This window comes from Anticarsia gemmatalis, chromosome 22 (genome assembly GCF_050436995.1).
Source record: "Anticarsia gemmatalis isolate Benzon Research Colony breed Stoneville strain chromosome 22, ilAntGemm2 primary, whole genome shotgun sequence".
Lineage (NCBI taxonomy): Eukaryota > Metazoa > Arthropoda > Insecta > Lepidoptera > Erebidae > Anticarsia > Anticarsia gemmatalis.
This window is the reverse complement of record NC_134766.1, coordinates 8,727,898-8,751,721: the sequence shown is the minus strand read 5'-3', so window position 1 is coordinate 8,751,721 and position 23,824 is coordinate 8,727,898. Positions and strand designations below refer to the sequence as shown.

The following is a 23,824-nucleotide window of genomic DNA, read 5'->3' as shown; positions in this document are numbered from 1 at the left end:
TACGTAATAATTCATTGAATTTTGTGCTTAATGCTTAATATTTTTCTTATCTTATTTCAGAACCAGCTAAAAGGCTATACAAGAACGTGCTTCGCCTGAATCATAGGACATTTAACAAAATGACAGCTCGCATGTTTACCGTCGACGCTTGCCTTCCAAAGAACATAATAACAATTATAGCTAACTATATCATAGTTCTTCTGCAATTCGCTTTCTTGTCGAACAGCACTAATGATAATAATTAATCAAACTATTCTTAATGTATTTGATACTTTCGTAACAAATTATTTCATGTTAAAGTAGAACTATAGCCTGATTAAAACTATTTGATATTTTTTACAAATCTTCTTTGTATCGAATTTATGATAGATTACTCGTAAAAAAATACAATTGAAATAGGTATTTATAGCTTAATAAACGGCTCATACCTAAGTGGTTTGTTATCGTCGCTTCAGGAAATGGATAGAACTTCTTGTTTTGTAATTTTATTTAGTAAGATTATGCTAACTGTTCGTGTATTTTGTAAATTTTCAAATAGTTCAATAAATCACAAAAATTATTGAATTTTTATTTCATCCATCTAACAACGATAATCAGAATTGTCAATACGCATAGTGCAATGTTCTTTTATATTGTTACTAGCTGACCCGCGCAACTTCGCTTGCGTCACATAAGAGAGAATGAGTCAAATTTTTTCCCGTTTTTGTAACATTTTTCACTGGTTCTCTGCTCCTTTTGGTTGTAGCGTGATGATAAAGCCTTCCTCGATAAATGGACTATCCAACACTGAAAGAATTTTTCAACTCGGACCAGTAGTTCCTGAGATTAGCGCGTTCAAACAAACAAACTCTTCAGCTTTATTATATTATATTAAATATTATATATTATATTATAGTATATAGTATAGATTAGTATAGATAAAAGTTGGTTAAAACCTTAATTAACATTAAAATTTTAACATTAATGAGATAAGATTTTTTTTAAAAAACAACCGAGAATTATAACATGGGCCAATTTAAGTAAAAATATCGAGGCTCAAAAATATGTACATGTACACTGTCACATTTTAAATACTTCTTTAAAACAATACTTAAATTATGCTTTTGAAAATGATAAAATGTATAATTATTTTTCGCGTGCACTGTACTTAGCAGTGAGTAGACTAAAACTGTGAATGATGATAACCAAGACTATGCAGTAAACTGTAATAAAACAATAGTGTAAGAGCACACTAGTCCGCCTAGATTCTTTGATAGTGACGCGTCAATGGTGAACACGCGACAAGCAGTCATCTTACTGAACGACCCTCGGTTCATGTGTAATACTTGCTTGCAGAGACGCTTGCTTCCCGCTGAAATGACGAATTAATAGTTAAAGGAAGAGTAAATTTTAATCCTATTATTTATTGCCATTGTCCTTTACCATACAGAGACAGTATTACAATCGTATTTGAGTTGGATTTTGGTGATACAAATTTCTATTATACTAAGCTAGACTATGACTATGACAAAAAAGAAAATATTTACAATTATAGAAAAACGTAAATAAACTATAAAAGGCTAAATTATTATTTTTAAATGATCCCTGCACTTACAATCACATATTATTGTATCATGTTGATTGGAGAAATCAAACAAGAAACAAATTCAGGAATTTAAAAAAAATATAATTTTATTTCTTGTGGGAAGAGTCTGCTGCCATAACAGTACACTGTAGTGATTAGTATACAGTACTTTAAGCGATACTGCAATAAATGATTGGCCTGACAACGACTTAGAAACAATTCTGAAATATTATGCAGTGCTTATACCACTAACTTAAGTCTTGGTTGATGCCCAACAACTGACAGCAATCAGCATCAACATCGTTAACTGTGTTGTACAACTGGTCGCAACTGATACTGAACTTTCTGATGAGCACTATGTTCTTTATCACCCAGATAATAGCAAAGAAACGGATCAATGGAAACACTTCCTGCAATTAAATACACAAAAATTTAAATTAATGTTTCTAATAGTTCTTGAGGATATGCCAAGTCCTCAACCCGCACTTCATTCAAATGGCAACCAATCTGAAATAGCAATGGGCAGTGCACTTGCCAAGATGTGAAGACGTTAGGTGGACCAAAGCAGTAACGGACTGGCGGCGATGGAACGCAAGGAAAGCTTATATCTAAATGGTTGGATGACGTCGTGAAATGTATAGGATTGCAATGGATGACACAAGCGCTTGATCGTAAAAAATGGCGTACTGAGGGGGAAGACTTAATCGTAGGGAGAAAAAGACTGAATAGACAGATAGATTAACGTTACTTACACTAAAATCATTCGTTAGGTTCTGAGAATGGGCAACTTCTATAAACGACTGGACGTACAGTAATGCGTGGAATAGCGTGTCTAACGTCGTAAATAAAACCTGAAACAAGTAAATTAAAGAATATTTTACTGAAAGAAAAATTAAAGAAACAAACTTGTTTGTTCAACAGAAACTTAAAAAAAAACCTTACTGAGATTTGGAACACAGTCTTGAATATATTAAATGCTTCCATCAAGTCACTGTACGCTTGCCACAGATCCTTCCAAATTTCTTCTTCATCAACATTCAGCTCCAAACAGCGCTTAGTATGATACTGTAACTCCGACTTCCAAGCGGACAAGCCACCTATTATCAAGTCCGTAATAGTCCTAGCATACGTCAAATTGACATCAAAATAAACCAAAGAGAAGAAGTAAGTAGCTACAAATATATCTAATTTGGCGATAAGAAACATAAAATAAGCACCAGAATTTCTCAGGATATAACCCCATTTTACAGAAATGTACTTCTTGTAGTTCTTGTAATCGACGATTCTGAAAGCTTTTTGGATATGCAAAATCATTTCTACGTGCTGTCTACTTTGTATAACGTTGAGAATGTAGAATAATAAGAAAGCTGAAGCGTACAAAACGGCGTTTAGGATAATCATGACGAACATATACTTGCTGACGGTTAGGTTTTTAAAGTTTCTTCCAACAGTGATTGTATTGAGATTGAATAACATGAAGATCGCCATACCGACGAAAGATAGAATATTATAAAACAGACTGTTAGGTCTGATACAATTATGTTTAATCTTGAACTTGGATAAGCAAAATATGTATTGCGTGACTCGTATAGGTAGGAGTATCTTTTGAAATTCCTTGTCTAAGAAACTGTCACTATAAGCACCGTTGCCGACTTTAACTTCCATTATTATATTTTGTACGCAGACTGCTCTGTAGCTAAAATAGATTAAGAATGGACGAGACATCTTTTAAATGTTTGTAATTAAGGTAGGTACAACTTGAAATGTTATTGCAGAAAATGTAAGCATAGGATGTTGACACTTCGAAATTGAAGGTCGAGTCCGAAATGTAATTTGTCAAAACTCACTTACTTACTTGCAAATATTTTTATGCAAACATAAGCGATCAAAGCATAACATTTATTTTTCGACTGTTTTTGCCCTAGTTAATTGAACAAATCAAATAAATTAAATCGAACATGAGATTTACTTTTTAATGTTTGTAGGACAAAATATGTATGATTTTTTCAAGTAACTAAATATTAAAGGGCTCTATAAGTTGATAAATATCGTAATCATATTCATTTATAGTTTTCCCGAAGTGGATTCAATAAATAAAATGTAGAATTATGATCTATCATTAAAAATATTAAATTTATCATATCGCGTGCTGGTGAAAGACAGATAATTTTTTTATTGATATCCAACGTTAAGTCTATAACAATTATATTAATATTTTTAATAGGTATCTATGTAAACACTTCAACATTTAAACATCACACCGTAAAAACCTACCGTCAATGTTTTCGAAATTTATTTAAAAAAAAACAACTGCCGCATTAGGAATTGCTCTTGTGACGCGGGGACTTTTACAAACATACGACACAAAGTACATCCAGAACCGAAACAATTATTTGTGGATCGCACAAATAATTACTCTGTGTGGGAATCGAGCCCAAGACCTCCTGACGCAATGGTATTGGCGTGGCGACCTAAACCACGAAGGCAGTCAATGTTTGATTTGTGGTTTCATTACCACATTTTTTTAATAGAACAAGCCCATTGTCATAACAAAAGAATATCAAACTAACAAATAGATTTTTAATGACGCCTTGTTGTCATTTCAACGTAATTAAAATCAATATTTTATTCTATTTCCTGTCTTTGTGCTTGTCGGATGTCAACGACTAGTAAATATTATTGTTACAAAATATATTTTTGTCGCCTACACAATGACCAAAGTTACCATCTTCAAACCTTCATCCATCAACAATTTTATCGACAAAGACTTACAAAGTGTCCTTTTGCCTTTACGAATTATGCAGTACATGTTCTTCATATCAAAATTTGACATCAAAGATAATTTTATTACTCCGAATGTTTTATTCAATAACGTCGTCGGGTTCTTCGGTACAGGCTTGTTTGCATTGTTCAATTTTAATCATGTTTTAAATACGTCTCATTTCAAACTTATGGCGTTCAACACTTTGATGCTTGTTAATTTCTCTTTAAGCTACACCGTTTATATGTGCGCGTTTATCGTTTACTACATTCATAATATCATTTCTAGTAAAAAATATGTTCGGATGATTTTAAAAATACAAAGTTCTATCAGACTAATCCACTTTGATAAATATAAACGGTTGGTCATAGAAAACTGGGTTCACTTTCTTTCACACTTCTTTACTTATTTTCTGTTTTTTATTTTCAAAAATGATATTTCTTATGCGTTGTATTACTTTTCTTTGATATATTTCGATGCTTACTTAATGTACGGTTGCTGTTTAAACAAAATTATAAGTAATGTATTATCAGCTTGGATTTCTGAGGTCAAATATCAGAATAAACGTTGTTTGGAACGTGGTGAAAATAAAGAAAATGTATTTAAAGACCTATTGAAAGCTTATAAGGATATACTAGAAGCGTTTGAAATTTCCAAAAACGTCTCCCAAATATCGGTAAGATTTTATAACAGTATAAATGAATCCTCAAAACTAATTAAAAGGTAACACATAATAATTCATTACACAATATGAGAACAACTGATTTACACTCTTACTTAGAGAAAACTTGTAGAGTAATGCTTTGGAATTTAAGACCACCAGTTGTATAGACTCAAATCTGTTGCAATTAAAATTATTGTTCGAGCGTCAAGAAAGTCTTCAGCAGCAGAAAAAAAATCATTTAAGTATATTCTCAGTTAAAATATAATTTAGCAAATAATAAAAATACAGAAATACTTTACCACTGCTACGCCCCACTACCATATGGGATTTATAACATGTATGAAAAAGAGAAAGAAATAATAGTATTAAAATTAAATTCTGTTTCAGATATTTTTCCATTCATTTGACACATTATTTCATAGCTTGATGTATGTTGAAATATATTTGGAGATGGTAAAAAGCGGAATCTTTTCAAGGGTTTGTATTTGTTATGTGTGTATTAGGAATAATTACCACATGCTCCAACGGTGAAGGAAAACATCGTGAGGAAACCTTGCATGCCCAAAAATTTGTTTAATACATTTTTTGAGGGCAAAGTCCCCAACCCGCACTTGGTGGTTCAGCGTGGTGGACTCAAGGCCTAACCCCTCCCTCATTACGGAAGGAGACCCTTGCCCAGCAGTGGGACAGTAATGGGTTAAAATTATTTATTTTTATTCCAACAAATGCAAACGGAAAGCTTACTATAACAATTATGTTTCTTCAGGGATTGGATAAGAGTGCCTTCTTTTCACTCGGCTTCGTAACTTCGACATGGGCTCTAAAGAATTTGACGTTCATCAGTTTCTTCTGTAGAGGATGTGAGGAGATTTATATGGACATTGAAGATGTGAATTCTACTTGCGCGCATTTATTACTGGTTAACCAAGAAACAGGTAATTTCTGAAGTATATAGTATATAGGACTGCTGATAGTCATGACGTGTCAAACAAAATCAAATCATTTATTCATTTAGGTCAAATATCGACACTTATGCTGGTCGTTACAATTAGTGAATCTACCACTAGCTCGGAAAAGGCCTTATAAGAAGAGTTAGCAAGAAACTAAAAGTCTCGTGTAGGAAACCGGGTTCGGGCGAGCCTTTAGAGTATTCTCAAAGATACTCTAAAGTTTGGTAACGTGTTTGTTTAATGGCAATAGGCTTCTCCCTTATTACATGGGAATTAAATTGAAAATGCGAGGACTTGGATGTATTTCATTTACCACTGCCTACATCTTCGTTTAAAACAGCGTGATTTTATGTGTGTAAAAAAGTAGCTGAAATAGCGAAGGAAATTTTAAAATAAAATGTAATATTGTTTCAGTGGGAAGCAAGAGGCTTTGCAGGAACGTGCTTCGTTTGAACCGTGCTACGTTTAGTAAGATGAATGTATATGGAGTGTTTGTAGTAGACGCCGCCCTCCCTAAAGAGCTCGCCGTGCTATTGGCTAACTATATTATTGTTTTATTACAATTTGCGTTTGTTTAAAGCAATGACAATTGAGAGGTTGAATCAGCTTTTAGGTAAAATTTCAAAGGTAAACCATCGAATTATTATCAAAAGCGGTACAAGATAAAATGGCCGAGAAAAATATCACAAACTAGAAAAGTACTTAAAAGGTTCTTACCAAGTCTTTTAGGCGCTCAAGAATATTTTGTTGTGTGACAATAAGGTTTTAAATGATGTGTTTAGTGATAATTGCATATTGGCTATTTTTATACCATCAACAGCCATTCTTTGTAAATTTTGATTGTAATCAAATTTCTTTCTAAGGAGGAGACGTAACTGAATTGTTCTTTACGTGCGTGTATTGCAAAAGTAACTGTAAATAAAAGGACACTATCTATTCTACTATTTTATTCTACACCTGACTCTTCTCTTTCTCTTTCTTCTCCTGGGTCCCGCTCTCCGCTTCCAACAGTTTTTCCTTCTTTGTCTTCAAGCATTCGTATATTTCTTCAAGGGACTTCTTCTTGGTTTCTGGTATGCACAAGATCACGTACAGAGCCGTGATGAGACAGACTCCACCGAATGCGTAAAAGGCGACGTGAATCCCTATGGTACTGACGATGGGCTTGAAGAACAGCATTTGAAGGAAGGCAGACAATGATGCTGATGCCATGGCTGTTGCCATCACTGTGCCACGGTACTGGAAATTTTAATAGATACTTATAAAACCACAAAACAAAAATGATAGGAAACAGGGCCGTTATAAAGAGGAGCTGTTTTAGGAGGTGCTATTTTGTAAAGCTAAGTTTTTAGTATTTTTGGCATTTCGTTTATTGCGTTAACCCTGTTTTATTTTATATTTTTGTTCCAAACTGGTTATATTTTGCAACTAATTGTTTAATAAGCATCGTCTGGCAAAAGTTAAAATAAAATACACATCAAAAACCAGAAAAATAAAAATCGTTTGATACTATAAAAATCATGGTAGTTACTGTCTAAACACTTTGATCTTTGCCAAAAGGGCGAGAAGCGAGTTACTGTCTACACAAATACAGAGAATTAAGCTGGAATTCTTATTTTTAAAGAATATCTATGATCCTTTATAGTCAACGATTCAACTGTGGAACAGAAACCAATACTTAAATATTATCTTACCTTAAACGAAAATATCTCTCCTGTAATGATGACAGACATGGGTCCTAGACCGAACGAATCACAGAAGATACACAGACAAAGTGTTGCTATAGGCAGCCAGGATGGAGCGTGGATTCCATTATCTCGTGCCAAGAACCAAGACGCGAGGGCCACCATACTCAGTCCTGATACTAAGGCTGTGATGAATAACAGTGTCTGTAGGAAAAACAATAACGTTATAGGTACCGTAAAACGGGGTGAATAGAAACGATTTTCAACTTTGTCCTAAAAATTTGTTGCGAATAACTTGTTATTTTTATTGTCGGGTTATTTTATATCATGTCCGGCGCCATGAAAAAAGAGTTAAAACTATATTTGTCCAAGAACATGCATAATTTTACGATATTTCATTTAAAAAATGGTCAATTTCTATTCACCCAGCGATAGGGGTGAATCGAAACGACCAAAGGGGTGAATGGAAAAATTGTGTTTAAAAACGTTTTTTCAATTAACAATATTGTATCTTTATAGATTAATATACACCTAAAGAGATAAACACTTCAAACAACTCATTAGAAAAGAAATCCCACTTTAAATTCCTCTTCCCCCCGGACCGCTATTCCGAATGGACGTGTCAACGTAATTTAATTTTTAATTTTTGTCTCAAATATTCATAACAAATATCCAAATTTACTTAAAGTTTACACTCGCAAAGTACCAGGCGCGCATAGTTCTGCAAGAGATCGAGTGCTGCGGCGAGCGACGCGAGAAGAGCACCGCACGCTACCTGTCTCTGTCTAACGCACGTGAGTCACAACCATCTCACCTTTAGCATCTGACACTGACGTTTGCGCTTGCGCAGGACTAAACGCCTGTGGAAAAAAGCAGAGCAACACGCAACTACTAAGATTAATACCGTAGGACAGGCGCACGAACTCGGACTCGAAATGAGTTCACAGCGGACACCACCGAAAAGCAACACCGTAGGTATCGCTCACCACAGTTCTGAGCCTGATTTAACTACGCCCAAATCAGAGGTAACGCTAGATAGAATAACCAAACGACAAAAGCGCAAACATGAGTGTGATCAGTCATCTCATTTAGAAGCTCTTCGTGAGGATATTATGTCTTCCATTACAATGTTAAGGAAAGATCAGAGTGAAAGATTTTGTTCGATGCAAAGCAATCTAGACGAGATAAAAGCTCAAAACACGGAACTAAAGGCCACGGTAGAATTTCTAAGTCATAAATATGACGATCTGTTGAGCAGATTGGCGCATTTCGATGAAGAAAGGAAGGCTGCATTAGGCTACATACAGTCTCTGGAGGAAAAAGTTGAGGTCATGGAACGAAATTCCAAAGCCGCAAGCCTAGAAATTCGCAATGTTCCTAAAATATCAGGTGAGACTAAGGAGGATCTCATAAATATAGTTCAGAAAATTGGATCTGTGGCAAATACAACAATTCAAACGGTAGAACTAAGAGATGTATATCGAATTAGCAACATTAAGAATCCACAATTTTGCGGGCCGATAACTGCTGAATTCACGTCAATTATTACCAAAGATAAAGTTTTTACTAACATAAAGAAGTACAATCGTGAACACAAGAACAACCGGCTAAACACCTCCCACATTAAATTGCCCGGCAACAATCCCATATTTGTCTCAGAGAGCCTTACCTATAAAACTAAGAAATTGTATTACCAGACAAGAGAGTTCGCGAAACTAAATGATTATGCCTACCATTGGACTTCACATGGTAAAATTTATATAAAAAAGAAGGAGGGGGCGCAGGCAAGAAGAATAGATCAAGAGTCCGACCTTGAAGCTCTTAAATTGCAGAAAATGTGACTAGATACGAGTATAAGCGACCCTAATTCATTCGTACTAATTACTGCCTTGCTATGTTACTTGTTTCTAAATAGTTTTACAATATTTTCTGTTAGTTTACTGGCTTTTAAAACATTTTGTTTGTTTTCATATTATATTCATTCAATATCTCAACTTCTTGATTGTTTAATGTGCATGCTTATACACTATTCATCATCAATTACATACACATTTGCAATCAGAATATACATTCAATACACACACTACATATTATACACACAAACGACTGCTCAAAGCTATATTGCGAGCGCAGACACACACACCATGATTATACAAGTTATTTCATACATTTTAAATCGAAACGAAGACTTTTTACAGTTCATGTTTGGTATACCGGTCACGTACGGAATCTTTTGGTCAAATCTTTATTCATTGATTAATAAGATAAACTTATTATGGCATATGACTTACATGACTTTCCTACTGTCAATGTCTGGGTCTATACAACTTACAATAAAAATTCGATCGTAATATCAATATAACTGTAACAAAAGAGGTGGATACGACAAACAAGATTGAATGTCTGTCCCTCGGTGATACCAGTCTGTGTTCCAGTTTGATTAATTATGACTGTGGAGCTCAGGGTGACATAACGATTCTAAGTGTCAACATTCGGAGTATAAATTGCAATATCGATCTTTTAGTAGCATTTATATCTGCACTTAATATGCCTATAGATGTAATTGTTTTATCTGAATGCTGGACAAACTCGAATAATCCACCTCCGAACATAAACAACTACTGCACTTACTGGACCAAACACAGTCTAAACCAAAATGATGGCCTAGTAGTGTATGTGCGAGATGAAATTATAGCGTCTGTCTACGAACCGAAAGTTTTGGAAGGTAATTGTCTAGTTGTCTCTGTAAAGCCCGATTATACAATAATTTGTTCATATCGACCTCCAAGTTTTAAAAACCTAAATGTCTACCTGGAATCACTTGATGACATTTTACGAGAAACCAGAACTAAGAACGTGATCTTTACTGGTGACATAAATATTGATACACTGCCTGAAAATTTATCTAGTATAGCCCATAATTACTTAAACCTCATGGCAATGCACGGTCTAAAACAAGGAGTACACAAACCTACACGTATCAGAACATGTCTTGACCATTTCATGATTAAATGTTCTCACCAATGTAAAACAATTGTTTTTGAACAAACAATTACGGATCATTGCCCTATACTACTATACATAAATGGGTCAAATATAAGGAAAAGGAATACTATACATAACAAAATAAAAATAGACTATGAAACATTAAGAAGATCACTAACCAACGCGGCCTGGGATCATCTCTATCAGGTCACAGATGTCAATATCGCTACGGAAATGTTAACAAATAAATTAAAACACATTATTGACAATAATACGAAGATAGTAAGAACAACGAACCGAAAAAGACCACTTAAACCATGGATAACAAAGGGAGTCATCATAAGCATTAGAAAAAGGGATAAGTTACATAAAGCCACTACATTATCGCCAAACAACTTAGAACTAAAAAGGTCTTATCAAAAATATAGAAATACATGTAATTATATTATAAAAAGCTTAAAGAGACAGTACTACCAAGAAAAGTTAAATAAATGCAAGGGTAACATTAAGGAGACATGGAATACTATTAAAGAGGTTTGTGAAATGAAGAAATCCAACGAACGAAGCACAGAATTACTGAATATAGACTCCACACCAGTTGAATCTATGAACAAAGTGAATAATTTTTTCACTAGTGTTGGTAGTAATCTGGCCAATGAGTTACTATGCAGGATGAATACAACAGAAAAAAAACTATCACGAAAAGCGATTACTGTGAATACATCGCCCCTAAATACCATGTCGCTCATGCCCACAGATCCTCACGAAGTAAGGGGTATTATCCTAGGACTCAAATCTCACAGTGCACCGGGGTGGGACAAAATAACAGCCGAAGTACTTAAACAGAATCTCAGCACGCTTGTCCCACCTATCACATTTCTGTGCAATCTAAGTTTAAGCAATGGTGTTTTCCCTCAATTATTTAAAAAAGCTATGGTGTGCCCTATTTTCAAATCAGGTGAAAAGAACGTGCCAAGTAACTACCGCCCTATCTCCCTTCTATCAACGTTGTCCAAAATACTAGAAAAAGTAGTGAACATAAGGGTCATGAAATACCTCGAAAACAACAAATTTTTGAGTGACTGCCAGTTTGGTTTTCGAGTGAACAAATCTACGGAGGATGCTGTTCTATCACTAACATCGAACGTAGTCACGAATTTAGACAGAGGAGACAAATGCCTGGGGGTCTTCTTAGACCTCCAAAAGGCGTTTGATACAGTTTCAATTCCAATCCTACTAACTCGATTGGAAAATGTTGGCATAAGAGGAGTGGTATTGAAATGGTTCACCGATTACCTAACTGATAGACGACAACGCGTTAGAATTGCTGACTACGAGAGTGACGAGCATGAGTGTATATATGGCGTGCCGCAGGGTAGTAATTTAGGACCTACATTATTCCTCATTTATATTAATGATCTTTGTAAGGATGCCGCTCTGCCATACCTGGATATACTCATGTTCGCTGATGACACGGCGTTAATCTTCCACGGTCAAACATGGAACACGGTATTCAAACAGGCTGAGACTGGTTTGGCAAGGGTTACTTCCTGGCTTGAAGATAGTCTATTATCCCTTAACACAAGTAAAAAAAATTATATCTGCTTTACAAAAACATCAATAGGTAAGCCAGCTACGTCACAGGTCCTTAAGATACATACATACCCGTGTAACAGGGGAGTAAATCATTTAGACTGTGACTGCTCCACACTTGCTCGGGTGAGTACCGTAAAGTACTTGGGCGTAACACTCGATGACCAACTTTCTTGGACTACACACCTCACGGTGACTACCACAAGGATCAGAAAAATGGCGTATGTATTTAAAAATTTACGCAGAGTAGCTAATAGAACTTTATTAGTACAAGCATATCGGGCTCTATGCGAATGTATCATTAGATACTGCATTTGTGCTTGGGGAGGTGCTGCGAAAACCCATATGATTGCAGCAGAGCGAGCGCAACGCATAGTACTTAAAGTTCTTCTGTGCTTACCATATCGTCATCCAACATCTTCTGTCTATGAAGAAGCAGGAGTACTATCAGTTAGGAAAATATTTGTGTGCGAAATCTTACAAAGATACCACAGAAAAATTGTACCAGGACTGCCACTGCCACAAAAACGCGTAAAACGCTGGCCCGTGCCTCGTATGAAATCAACATTTGGTCATAGATCTTACAATTTCTTGGCTCCTTATATTTATAATAAATGCAACAAATCACAGAATATATACCAACTCAACAATAATAAAAGTAAAAAAGTTATATCTACGTGGCTAAAATCAATGGACTATGATTCTGTAGAAAATCTCCTTAGAGTAACATGACCTTTTATACGCACTTACACACACACACACACACACACACACACACACACACACACACACACACACACACACACACACACACTCACACACACACACACGCACACACACACACACACACACACACACACACACACACACACACACGCGCGCACACACACACACACACACACACACACACACACACACACACACACACACACACACACACACACACGCGCGCGCACACACACACACACACACACACACACATACATACACACACACACACACACACACACACACACACACACACACACACACACACTCATGCACACACGCACACACGCACGCACACACACACACACACAGAGACACACTTTGCAAGAATGTTTTATAAGTATTAATATAGTTAGTCTCACTAGTATTATACTCTTTTGTGAAAATTGATGTAACAATGTGCAACTTCATTAGGGGAAGACACTGATGCCAGCAATACAGTTTTTACTAGCGCAGGTATCAGGGAATTCAATATTGTAAATGTTATTATTTTACGTCAATAAAGAATTATTATTATTATTATAAATCCAAAGTTTTGAAAAATTTATATGGTCCATTAAGGCATTCGAGGACGGTTGACTTTAAAGCATTTTTTTGGGTATAAATATCAATTTAAACATTTAAACAATTATAACACCGCAGAGCAGTAATATCGACGTGTAATCATTTCAAATTTGAACAAAATTCTTCAACGAGGAGTACTCAAATATTGGCCTTAAAAAAATTCCTGATTTTTTTTCTATTCACCCCGCGAATTCTATTCACCCCGTTTTACGGTAATGGTTGACATCGATATTTAGAGCGCTGTGACGTGTCGATTGTAATAAAAGAAAGTCTAAGCACACTATTTGTTAACTAGAATAGTAAATACATCATTTGGCTATTCATGCATAATAGAATACAGAAATTAACGCGAACACAAATTTATTCCCGTATTCTATCATACTTTAAACATGCAACGCCAGGGTTTAAAAGTTATCATTTGTCCATTTATCTAATCTTAGACATGGTTTTTAAGCTAATATTCCATCATAGTAATAGGTAAGGGGATGGAGCCATACCCATTACTGTGATTCAAAAATAATTCCAATGGTCCCTTCTACAGGGCTGAGATGCTGTGCGAGGGACCACTGCAACTAATTTCCAAACATGGATCAAAATACTTTTCAAAAGGATCTTCTTTAGTGTATGGGGCTTCCAATTTCAATCTGAATTATAATCAGGAGTAATGTTTACCTTTCTGCCAGCTTTTTCAACAGTACCGAAAGTCAGAGAAGACCCAAAGACCTGCACAGCTCCTAACATCATGGCCTGTTGGTTAGGAGTCAGGATTATACCAGTCCCTTCTGAAGCCATAGTGAATATATCACCGGCGTAATTCATCACTGGGATCGCTCCACAGAACTCTCTTGCTAATGCTATTACTAATGATATTTTGAATGCTCTGAACAGGATTTTATCTGATACTGAAAAAAAAAGAATGTCAAATAAATTATTTTGGCATCGGATTTCGGTGACCGAAAACATCGTTAGAAAACCTTGCATGCCTAAAAATTTGTAACCCGCACTTGGCTAGCACCACGCTAGCTAAGTGCGGGTCTCAAGGCCTAACCCCCCCCCCCCCTCGTATGGGAGGAGACACTTGCTCTGCAGTGGGAAAGAAAAGGCGGGTTATAAAAAAAATAGATTAAAATAGTGATGTCATTTTACCACGGAAAATTATGTGAGATCTATAAGGATGTTTTGAATATAGATTGCAATTTCCCAAAATTCCGGTTTATCAACCAAATCAATCAAATTAAATAAGTATCAGCTTTTATGATCACTATAAAAAGTGCATGAGCATTTTTTGGCTGGGACTGCAATGTCACGTGCGAATAAAAATCCGGTATTCAAAAATCACTATTTATCATGATGCATACAAAAACAGGTATCATAAAATTCTAATCTTTGATTACAAAAAGAATGAAAGTTAACATCGAGATCCGGTAGTCACGAGATAAGTAATAAAATCTTATTAAATATACTTAAATATTATGTTCTCTCCAACGGCAAAGGTAAACATAGAGATAGCAGCAAAAATAGAAATTTCGCTTAATTCATAATAAATGTAATTTATGAGCTAAAGGTTTTAAGCTATAAATCTTTGATATTCAGGATAACATAAGACTCCCAGGTGTCATTACAGATACCCTCAAATAAATAAAAGATAATTGAAGAACGTAATGTTTGAAAAGTCATCGTGTCCATAAATCAGCTACTGCGGACGTAGATAAGGTTTCAGTGTTTATGCTTATTGAATTTACCGTTAAAATTCAGTTTCATCTACCAGAGTATTTAAAAAATAAATGTCAATTCTCAACCACTTCTAATACAAATAAAATATTAATATTTGGCAACTCTTAGCAGCTAAAACTTTAGTAATGACAATATTATTATTACGTGTTGCTTCTATCGACTCGATCCTCGATAGAGGTTGGCTAATGATATCAATCAGGGGCAACTCGTGAAATCAAGGAAATCAAGGTAAACGTCTTAATCCCAGAGAATTAAGATATAAATCAATAATTATTGAACAAATTGAACGAGCTACTTAGTCCTATTACTTCTGTTTCTGGGATGAAATGGAACCAAAAAATTTTTGTGTGGGAACCGTACCTTAATTCTCTACTACTATCGACTACCGACAACCGGCTAGCTATCGAAATTTTGACATTTAGAATGTACTGCCAAAAAAGTTTTTACTACGCAAGTCAGAGGCGCTGATCAGATTTTCATACAAAATTTCTCGATGACTGGTCGGTTGTCAGTGACTACTGACAACCGACCAGTCATCGAGAAATTCTCTACTACTATCGACTGATAGTAGTAGAGAATCGAGCTACTGATTTGTGGGGTTGAATGACCTCTTCTTCAATAGCAACAACAGCAGGCATGTTATAAAAATGAAAAGCAAACTTACGAATAGCTTTTATAGCGAATTTACTGCTACCATCATCCTTGTTCTGTTCTTTCTTTATTTGATCGAGTTCATTTAGAACTACGATGTCGTCTTCTTGTCTACATCTGAGCCACGCCAAGGCCTTGGCAGCTTTCTGAAATGCAGGAAATTATATATAATTATTCATGAATTACCCTTGAGTAATTTATATGAGATGATGATGAAGACATCATCATCATCTCATATAAATTACTAAAGGGTATCTTGTTATAGCGTAGGTAACTGGCTTGTGGAGGTCCGATAGGCAGTCACTTCAAATTCAAAATATCCTTTATTTCGTAAACTTCGTACAAAGTATTTGAAATAGTCATATATTGTATTTCTTTTGTCTGTTTTGGAAAAGCTGGTTGCTCGTGAGAAGAAAAGGCAAGTAACTCACGGCTTGCTCTTTGAGACTGGAAGCTGACTTCGGCATAGTTGGAAGAAAAGCTAGGCTAATGATGAAAGAGATTTATAAATACATTTGTTTTAACTTTAATCAAAACATGTGCTGCACTTATTTATCACCATTATCACTAGCGACGATAGACTATAAAAGTAAGTCTTAGTAAAGCCTAATTTTACTCTTAAACAAATATATTTGCACAGTAGTAATCACGTTTATTGACACAAACTTTATCTTTATTAAATTAAATAATATAAAACTGCCACACAAAGCGAATGTGACGTAAATACTAGATTTACATGCTTTGAATTATATAATGTAAATAGTCATAACAACTGTGTTAATATTTGTAAAGATATAAATAAAAATAAGCCTGAATAATATCACATGATGGAGAGTAAACAGTTGAATCTCTGAAAATGCGTTTTTTGTTTTTTTTTAAAGACAACTATCGCACTAAGAATTGCTTTTCTGTCGCGGGGGGATTGGCTTTTTTATAAACATACAAACAACGGACACAGAGTACAACCAGATCCAAAACAATTATTTAATTTTGTAGAGCGCGCAAATAATTGTCCCGAGTGGGAATCGAACCCACGAGCTCCTGACGCAATGGTTGCGGCGTGGCCAACTCCGTGGCGCAGTGGTTTAGGACCACTGCGCCACGGAGTTTGTTTTAACCGATCAGCCCAAAAGTCGAATTGTACGCGCCTTTTAATGAATTCGTCTAGACAACAATTATTTAAAGAGAATGCAAATAACGAGCATTAGGTGTCTTTACACACACGCTCTTTCGCGCGAGAAACAACAATGGAAAGAGCGCTCTTTCCATTGTTGTTTCACGCTCGAAAGAGCGTATGTGTAACGGCACCTATTGTAATGCATATATCGTCAGTGAATGAACGTCTGGACGTATCATGTATTAAACGAGCTAGTGTTAGTAATCTACTCAAAAACAATTATCCATACTAATATTATAAATGCGAAAGTAACTCTGTCTGTCTGTCTGTCTGTCTGTCTGTCTGTCTGTCTGTCTGTCTGTCTGTCTGTCTGCTACTCAATCACGCCTAAACTACTGAACCAATTTGCATGAAATTTGGTATGGAGATAGTTTGATACTCGAGAAAGGACACAGGCTACTTTTTACCCCGGGAAAATGACGCATTTCCCGGGAAAATTCAGGTTTCGCCACCGAAGTCGCGAATAATCAATATTATAATGACATTGAATTAACAAAATTCCGTTGTCATGGCAACAGTTTTAATGGCGGATATGCTTTAGCGCGAGTTATATAAGATAAAAATAATAAAAATAATTTTGTGAATATTTTTCGTGAAAAAAAGCATATTTTGTTGTTAAGGAATAATTAAGCTTTGTATTAGTAAAAAAAAATCATTCACGCGAGCGGAGCCGCACGGGACAGCTAGTATTTTAATAATCCCGATGCGTTTCAAATGCATCTATGACCCAACTTACCAATGCTATTTATTGCTATAACCACTTTGGTTTTGATCCAAGATAAATACAATAACGCATTGTTTAAATTCTAAAAACCAAAATACTTATTTTGATTGCACACAAAATCACCTTTCCAAATTGCAATCATGAATTTTAAATTTTCAACTTTCGATATTCCTAAGAATTATTACCCATGTACTCGTACAATAGTACACTGGAAAACGGTTAACTTTTCGCGGTGAAATATGTTACGGGTCCAATTTTTCGCCGTTTTGTGTCTGACGTGTGTAAAGCGGTCAAAAAGAGATCATCCAAAAAAAAAAGTGGCATGTATCGATAGAGCTAGTCATTTGAAGCAATAGTTAGTATGCCACAAAACCGGTAAGATCGCTTTGAAAGTTATACAAGTTTGAAGTTTCATAATATTCAAACATTGATTCATTTCTGAAAGTGCTGTGAAACATAAAATAATATGGACAGACTATATTATGACATTACACTACGGTCATTAGATGGAGTAGCAACGTAAAATGTTACAAAAACGGGGAAAATTATGACCCATTATGTGACGCAAGCGAAGTTGCGCGGGTCAGCTAGTAGAAATATAATATTGCGAATCTTTGTAGATTTCGCTGTTCATTTTTTGTTTAATATAATTTATTTGAAGCCCTTACCTCCAATTCTCCCTTCTTCACTAAATATGAAGGGGAATCCGGCATCATGGTGAACAAAATTAAATGTATCGCAGGTAATGACAGGCACACCCATAATATTGTGCGGTAACTTAGCAGGTCTCCTATGATGTACAGGAATAGATTACCAGTTGTGTGGAATATGACTACCTGGAAAAAATTGACGAAATTAAATATTTATTACTTTTCATTCTTCAACAGCCGGGTCCAGACTAATCGAACAGCCTCGCGAGGCAATATCTCAGTCTCACTCATATTCATTTTATAGAAAAGAGACTGAGATATTGTCTCGCGAGGCTGCTTGCTTAGTCTAGACCAGGCTATTTAATACAAAATCCATGACCAGAAAAAAAAACTGACAAAAAAACCGTATTTTCGTCGTTTGACTGTTTTTTTTTTTCGTCATTGTATGTTTGTTGAGAGAAATTTAAATGGGTTGAAACAATTTAAACAAAATAAGCACTCATCAATAATAATTACAGCATTCTGTTTAAGCCATGCAAAACTTAAATTAGGGAAGAAAAACATCGTGAGAAAATAATTAATCAGCATAATAATAAAGAAGTCATATTATTGTGAGCGTTCCTAATCTACAAGCCTTTTCTTAGCCGTCATGGTAAACTATAGCTTTAATCTTCTCATTATCACTCTTTACACACACATTCTATCGCGCATAAATAACAATCGCGCGTGAAAGAGCGCGCGTGTAAGGGGAAAGGAAAAACCACGCGCCGCGCTCATTTGTCAAACTCGTGAAGGAAATCGCGAGCGAAGACCGCGCGTAATCTTGTACGCTCCTAAGAACGTGCGATAGAGTGCGTGTGTAAAGGCGGCTATTTAAAGAGCAGATTCACGCTACACAAGAATACCTTAAATATTTTTTGTCCTTACCAAAGAGCCCAGCATCCCCCTTATAGAGTTTTCGCTGATCTCCTTGGTGTACATAGGGCAGGTGACGTATGACCCGGCCATTAGCAGACCAACTAATGCTCTCGCTAGAACAAAGGCCCAAGTCTCCATAGATGATAGCTTGATCACCCAACAGAACTGGAAAATTATTATTTAGCTAACACTTACTAACTTATAATTTTGGGATATTATCCATACATTTCCTGTCGCTTCATGTACTAGATAGGTTATATCAGACTGGGAAAAAGTCTTATCGCATCATAGTATGTATGAACTTGTAATAAAATCTTTTCTCTAAACAAAAAAACTCGATATTTGGGTACCTCACGAGCTCACTGAAAAAAACCTAATGGACCGTGTACTCATTTGTGATTCTTGAAGCCAAAGAGATTTTATTACAAGTTTATGCATACTATAATGCGAAAAGACTTTTTCCCCGACCTAATATGTAAAGTTGGCCTTTAATAATGATAGAAAAGATATCAAAATAAAATGTACTTACAAAACCCATAGATGACAAGAAGAACATGGTGAATTTTCTTCCGAACTTATCACTGAGTATTGCCATTAAGAAATCTGCTGGTACACAGACTAAATAACCTATTGCTCCCATCAATGATACCTGGAAATATAAAAAAATAGGAAAATTTACAACTAAACAGAAATATTTATTTATGTTTGAAAAAAAAAACAATTTCCGTAATGTCGATTATAATTTATTTAAAAATCGTCTCAAATCTTACTAATATTATAAATGCGAAAGTTTGTGAGAATTTGTGTATGGATATTTGTTACTCTTTCATGCAAATACTACTGAACCGATTACTATGAAATTTGATGTATAGGTAGCAGAAGACCCAAAATAACACATAGGCTACTTTTTATCCCGGAGTTCCCAAGGGATCGGGATTTACATGGGAAGGGTTTCCAAGCAGACGAAGTCGCGGGCGGTCTTTAATAAGTTGCTAAAGTTAAATACTGATAAACCTACTGTACTACGTACTCGTAAAATTAAGCTATAATGTCGAAAAGGGATGCTTTCATCAACTAAGTGGGTCAATAAACTTGCAAGAATTTAATAAATTACCTCGGACGATGATTATAGATATTTTGGTTCCTTAACATATCGATAAATGTTTCTTTATAAGGTAGGTAGAAATTAAGCACTACTTAGAGTATGCACAGTTTATATGTGTAGTGAATTTCTTTTTGACATATTGTTTGAATAGGTCCCCACCATCCAACCTCTTTAGCCAGTCTGGTGGGCTCAAGGCCTATATTACCCTCCCTCACACAGCAATAGGACAATGATGGGCTAAATAAATGTTTGTATCGCATGTCCGTATTAAAAATTTAATATTATAACTGGAAACAATCAATGTTTCAGCAGCAATTGTAGATTGTTTGTCTGCTTCTAATAGGGACATGCGATTTATGACGTCACGAAATAGTCTGCTAACAAAAAAATGTTAGGATAGGCCTCTGACCTTACTCACGTTGTAACGACGCTTCGGAAACTTTGGCTTTGACCCGAAGTAGGACTCGGATTCGAATTTGATTGCGGGCCAAAGCCGAAACTTGAGGGACATCAACGCGATTTAAATATTGCGGAGAGGATGTGATACATGGTATAAGAGTAAAAGAGTATAAATACACCCTGATTCTGAAGAGCCCAAAGTTATATCCAGATACTACATTTTTATAACTTTGTTAGTAGGATTAAAGGTTTACTATTGTAGCGTTTAGTGCTGATATTAAAGATATTCTCAGATGTAGTAGTAGAATATTGTTAGGCTGTTTTATATTTTATCATGTTATTTACAAAGACTCTATGGAATTTATTTGAAGAGCATGAAAGAGGCTGTAATTCAACAGAATATTTAATTCACTACATGGTGGGTGCTAAGGCATACGAGTAAGCTTTCTTTTAATACAGTTTTCTTTTAATATCGCTGATGGTTGGGAGCTCCTCGCATGATCAATCACATTGTAAATCATTTGGCGATTGAAAAAAGTGGCCGTGAGTTTCTTGCTAGCTCTTTTCATAAGGCTCTACCCCCTTTTCGAGCTAGTGGTAGATTCAGTAATTGTAACGACTATCATAGGTGTCAATATTTGACCTAAACGCATAAATGATTTGATTTCGATTTTACTCATTTTCATATCAGTGATTCTGCTTTGGACCTTTAGGGTCAATACCACAGAATCGTAGCTACAGCTTTAGTCCCGCTTATTATTATTAGACTGTTACTTCTATGAACTTTATTAATGTATTTATTAATGCTTACTTCAGTATCTGTGAGTGGGGTGCCTCGTGGTGAGTTTTCTGATTGCAGCAGAAGTGTCATGGGTGACATCCATCCTATACTAGCGCCGTATGCAAATACTGGCAGGTTAACTGTTAGATAAAGAAAATTGCTGGTGAAATAAATGAATTCATACACTTTACTTGTATTTCCACCAACAAATAAAACACAAGTATGCAGTTTGCGCTTGCGAGTTTGACGGAGTCATTAATAGGTCCGCTTCGCTTGCAGTGGGAACTGGGCTTTAAGGCATACTACCTACTTGTCGATGATTCGGACTGTGTTAAGTTCCTGACAATTGTTTTTGAATCATGGAAATGTTATGTATTCTTTATCCATTTCACTCAGCATAGTCAATCATGACAAGAAAAGCAGACAATCAATTTTTTTTCACATATGATAAAAAATTTGTTAATTAACGTTTTATATAATTCCTTTGAGTTATGATTTTAATATATTATTGTATTACTAGGTATGTTTTTTTGAAAAGTCAGTTTTAATGAACTATAGTAGTTTAAAGCGTGAGGACATTGTCAACAGTGGGTACATAGAATTTCAAAACATGAAACTCGTTTATATTTATTTATTTATTTACTTAGGGAAGCAATACTTTTACTATAATACTAACTGACCCGGCAAAAAGAATTGCCACTTAAGAGTATGAAAAAAAATGTTGGTCGATTCTCAGACGCATTCTCAATATGCTCACAAAATTTCAGAATGAGAATGAGTGAAGCCGTTTCAGAGGAGTACGGTAACTAACATTGTGACATGGAAGTTATATACATAATAAAAAAAAACATAATATAAAGTAATAGAGCGGTGATAGCCGAGTGGTATAAGTTGGCACCTCCCACGCAAGTGGTCGCAGGTTCGAACCCGAGGCAACACACCAATGACTTTTCGAAGTTATGTGTGTATTAGAAATAATTATCACATGCTCCAACGGTGAAGGAAAACACCGTGAGGAAACCTTGCATGCCTAAAATTTGTTTAATACATTTATTGAGGGCATGCAAAGTCCCCAACCCGCACTTGGCCAGCGTGGTGGACTCAAGGCCTAACCCCTCCCTCATTACGGGAGGAGACTATTGCCCAGCAGTGGGACATTAATGGGTTAAATTTATTTATTTATTAAAGTAAAAAAAAAGTTGTTAGGTACTTACTGAGTAAAGCACAAATAATTTGATTCACCTTACTGCCTTCCCCGAACAAAAAATAATACTTTTTCATTGTAAACTTTAATAACTAACACTTACAAAACAGATACACTGAACCTTAAAAGGTATTTATAAAAGGGCAAAAAAATAGTTTTCAAAAACTGTTTGTTTACATTGTGGGTCTTTGAAATTGGGAGTGAAATTGATACGTTATGAAGCAGCCGCGGCCATGGCACGACTGACGTTTTCTTCTCAAAACCCATTCATATACTCAATTCAGAAACTTGTATCAACAGTATAAAGCGTACAAATATCGTAGAGAGCAAATATTTGGCTACTGTTAATAGTAACTGGTAGTCAATTGGTGTAGTGTTGAAGATAAATTAAAGATTATATATGGGGCAGTCTGTTCGTATATATATTATGATCTAATCGCCATATTCATAAAAATACATGAAGTTATGAAAGGCTTATAAGATATTGTGTTTCTTTCACTCCTGAGCGAAATGAAAAAGAGGAAACATATTTTAGTAGTTTTTTTTTACTAAAATAGTATAGTATAAAAAAGTATGTGTTTATGTATAAGAGGGTAAATGTTTAAAAGTTAATTAATTTAAGTCTAATTAACCGGTTGCGTTGAGGTCTGGTTAGAATTTATTCATTGTTATTTTCATTTAGTGATGATTAACTTTTACAGCAGTATACTTTAAGTCTATTAAAAGAATACTGTAAATATTCCCTGACAAAGAGACAGAAATTTTATGACCAATAATATAGTGTAAGCATGTTTTTAGTGCAGCAGTGATAGCCGAGTGGTATAAGTTGGTACCTCCCGCGCCATTGGTCGCAGGTTCGAACCCGAGGCAAAACACCAATGACTTTTCGAAGTTATGTGTGTATTAGAAATAATTATGACATGCTTCAACGGTGAAGGAAATCATCG

At 35.3% G+C, this 23,824-nt stretch overlaps 3 protein-coding genes across 3 annotated transcripts; all 3 read right to left on the bottom strand.

Annotated features, from left to right (window-relative positions):
• Positions 1–1,006: 1,006 nt before the first annotated feature.
• Positions 1,007–6,680, bottom strand: LOC142982818 (uncharacterized; the record flags this gene model as incomplete). The annotated part of the gene is made up of 4 exons (XM_076129502.1): positions 1,007–1,351; positions 1,818–1,974; positions 2,317–2,415; positions 6,657–6,680. Coding segments are annotated over 4 exons (441 nt in total), but the record flags the coding sequence as incomplete, so codon positions are not given.
• LOC142982778 (uncharacterized) lies at positions 2,501–3,052 on the bottom strand (the record flags this gene model as incomplete). The annotated part of the gene is made up of 1 exon (XM_076129462.1): positions 2,501–3,052. A coding segment is annotated over exon 1 (552 nt), but the record flags the coding sequence as incomplete, so codon positions are not given.
• A 191-nt stretch (positions 6,681–6,871) lies between the features above and the next one.
• On the bottom strand, positions 6,872–23,125 carry LOC142982500 (facilitated trehalose transporter Tret1-like). The gene is made up of 9 exons (XM_076128977.1): positions 22,888–23,125; positions 21,704–21,813; positions 19,918–20,037; positions 19,398–19,553; positions 18,489–18,656; positions 15,933–16,065; positions 14,207–14,436; positions 7,634–7,828; positions 6,872–7,178 (listed from the first exon to the last, which is right to left on the bottom strand). The coding sequence occupies exons 1-9, from the start codon at positions 22,952–22,954 to the stop codon at positions 6,891–6,893; spliced, it is 1,467 nt and encodes a 488-aa protein (XP_075985092.1). The 5' UTR covers positions 22,955–23,125; the 3' UTR covers positions 6,872–6,890.
• Between the last annotated feature and the right edge of the window lie 699 nt (positions 23,126–23,824).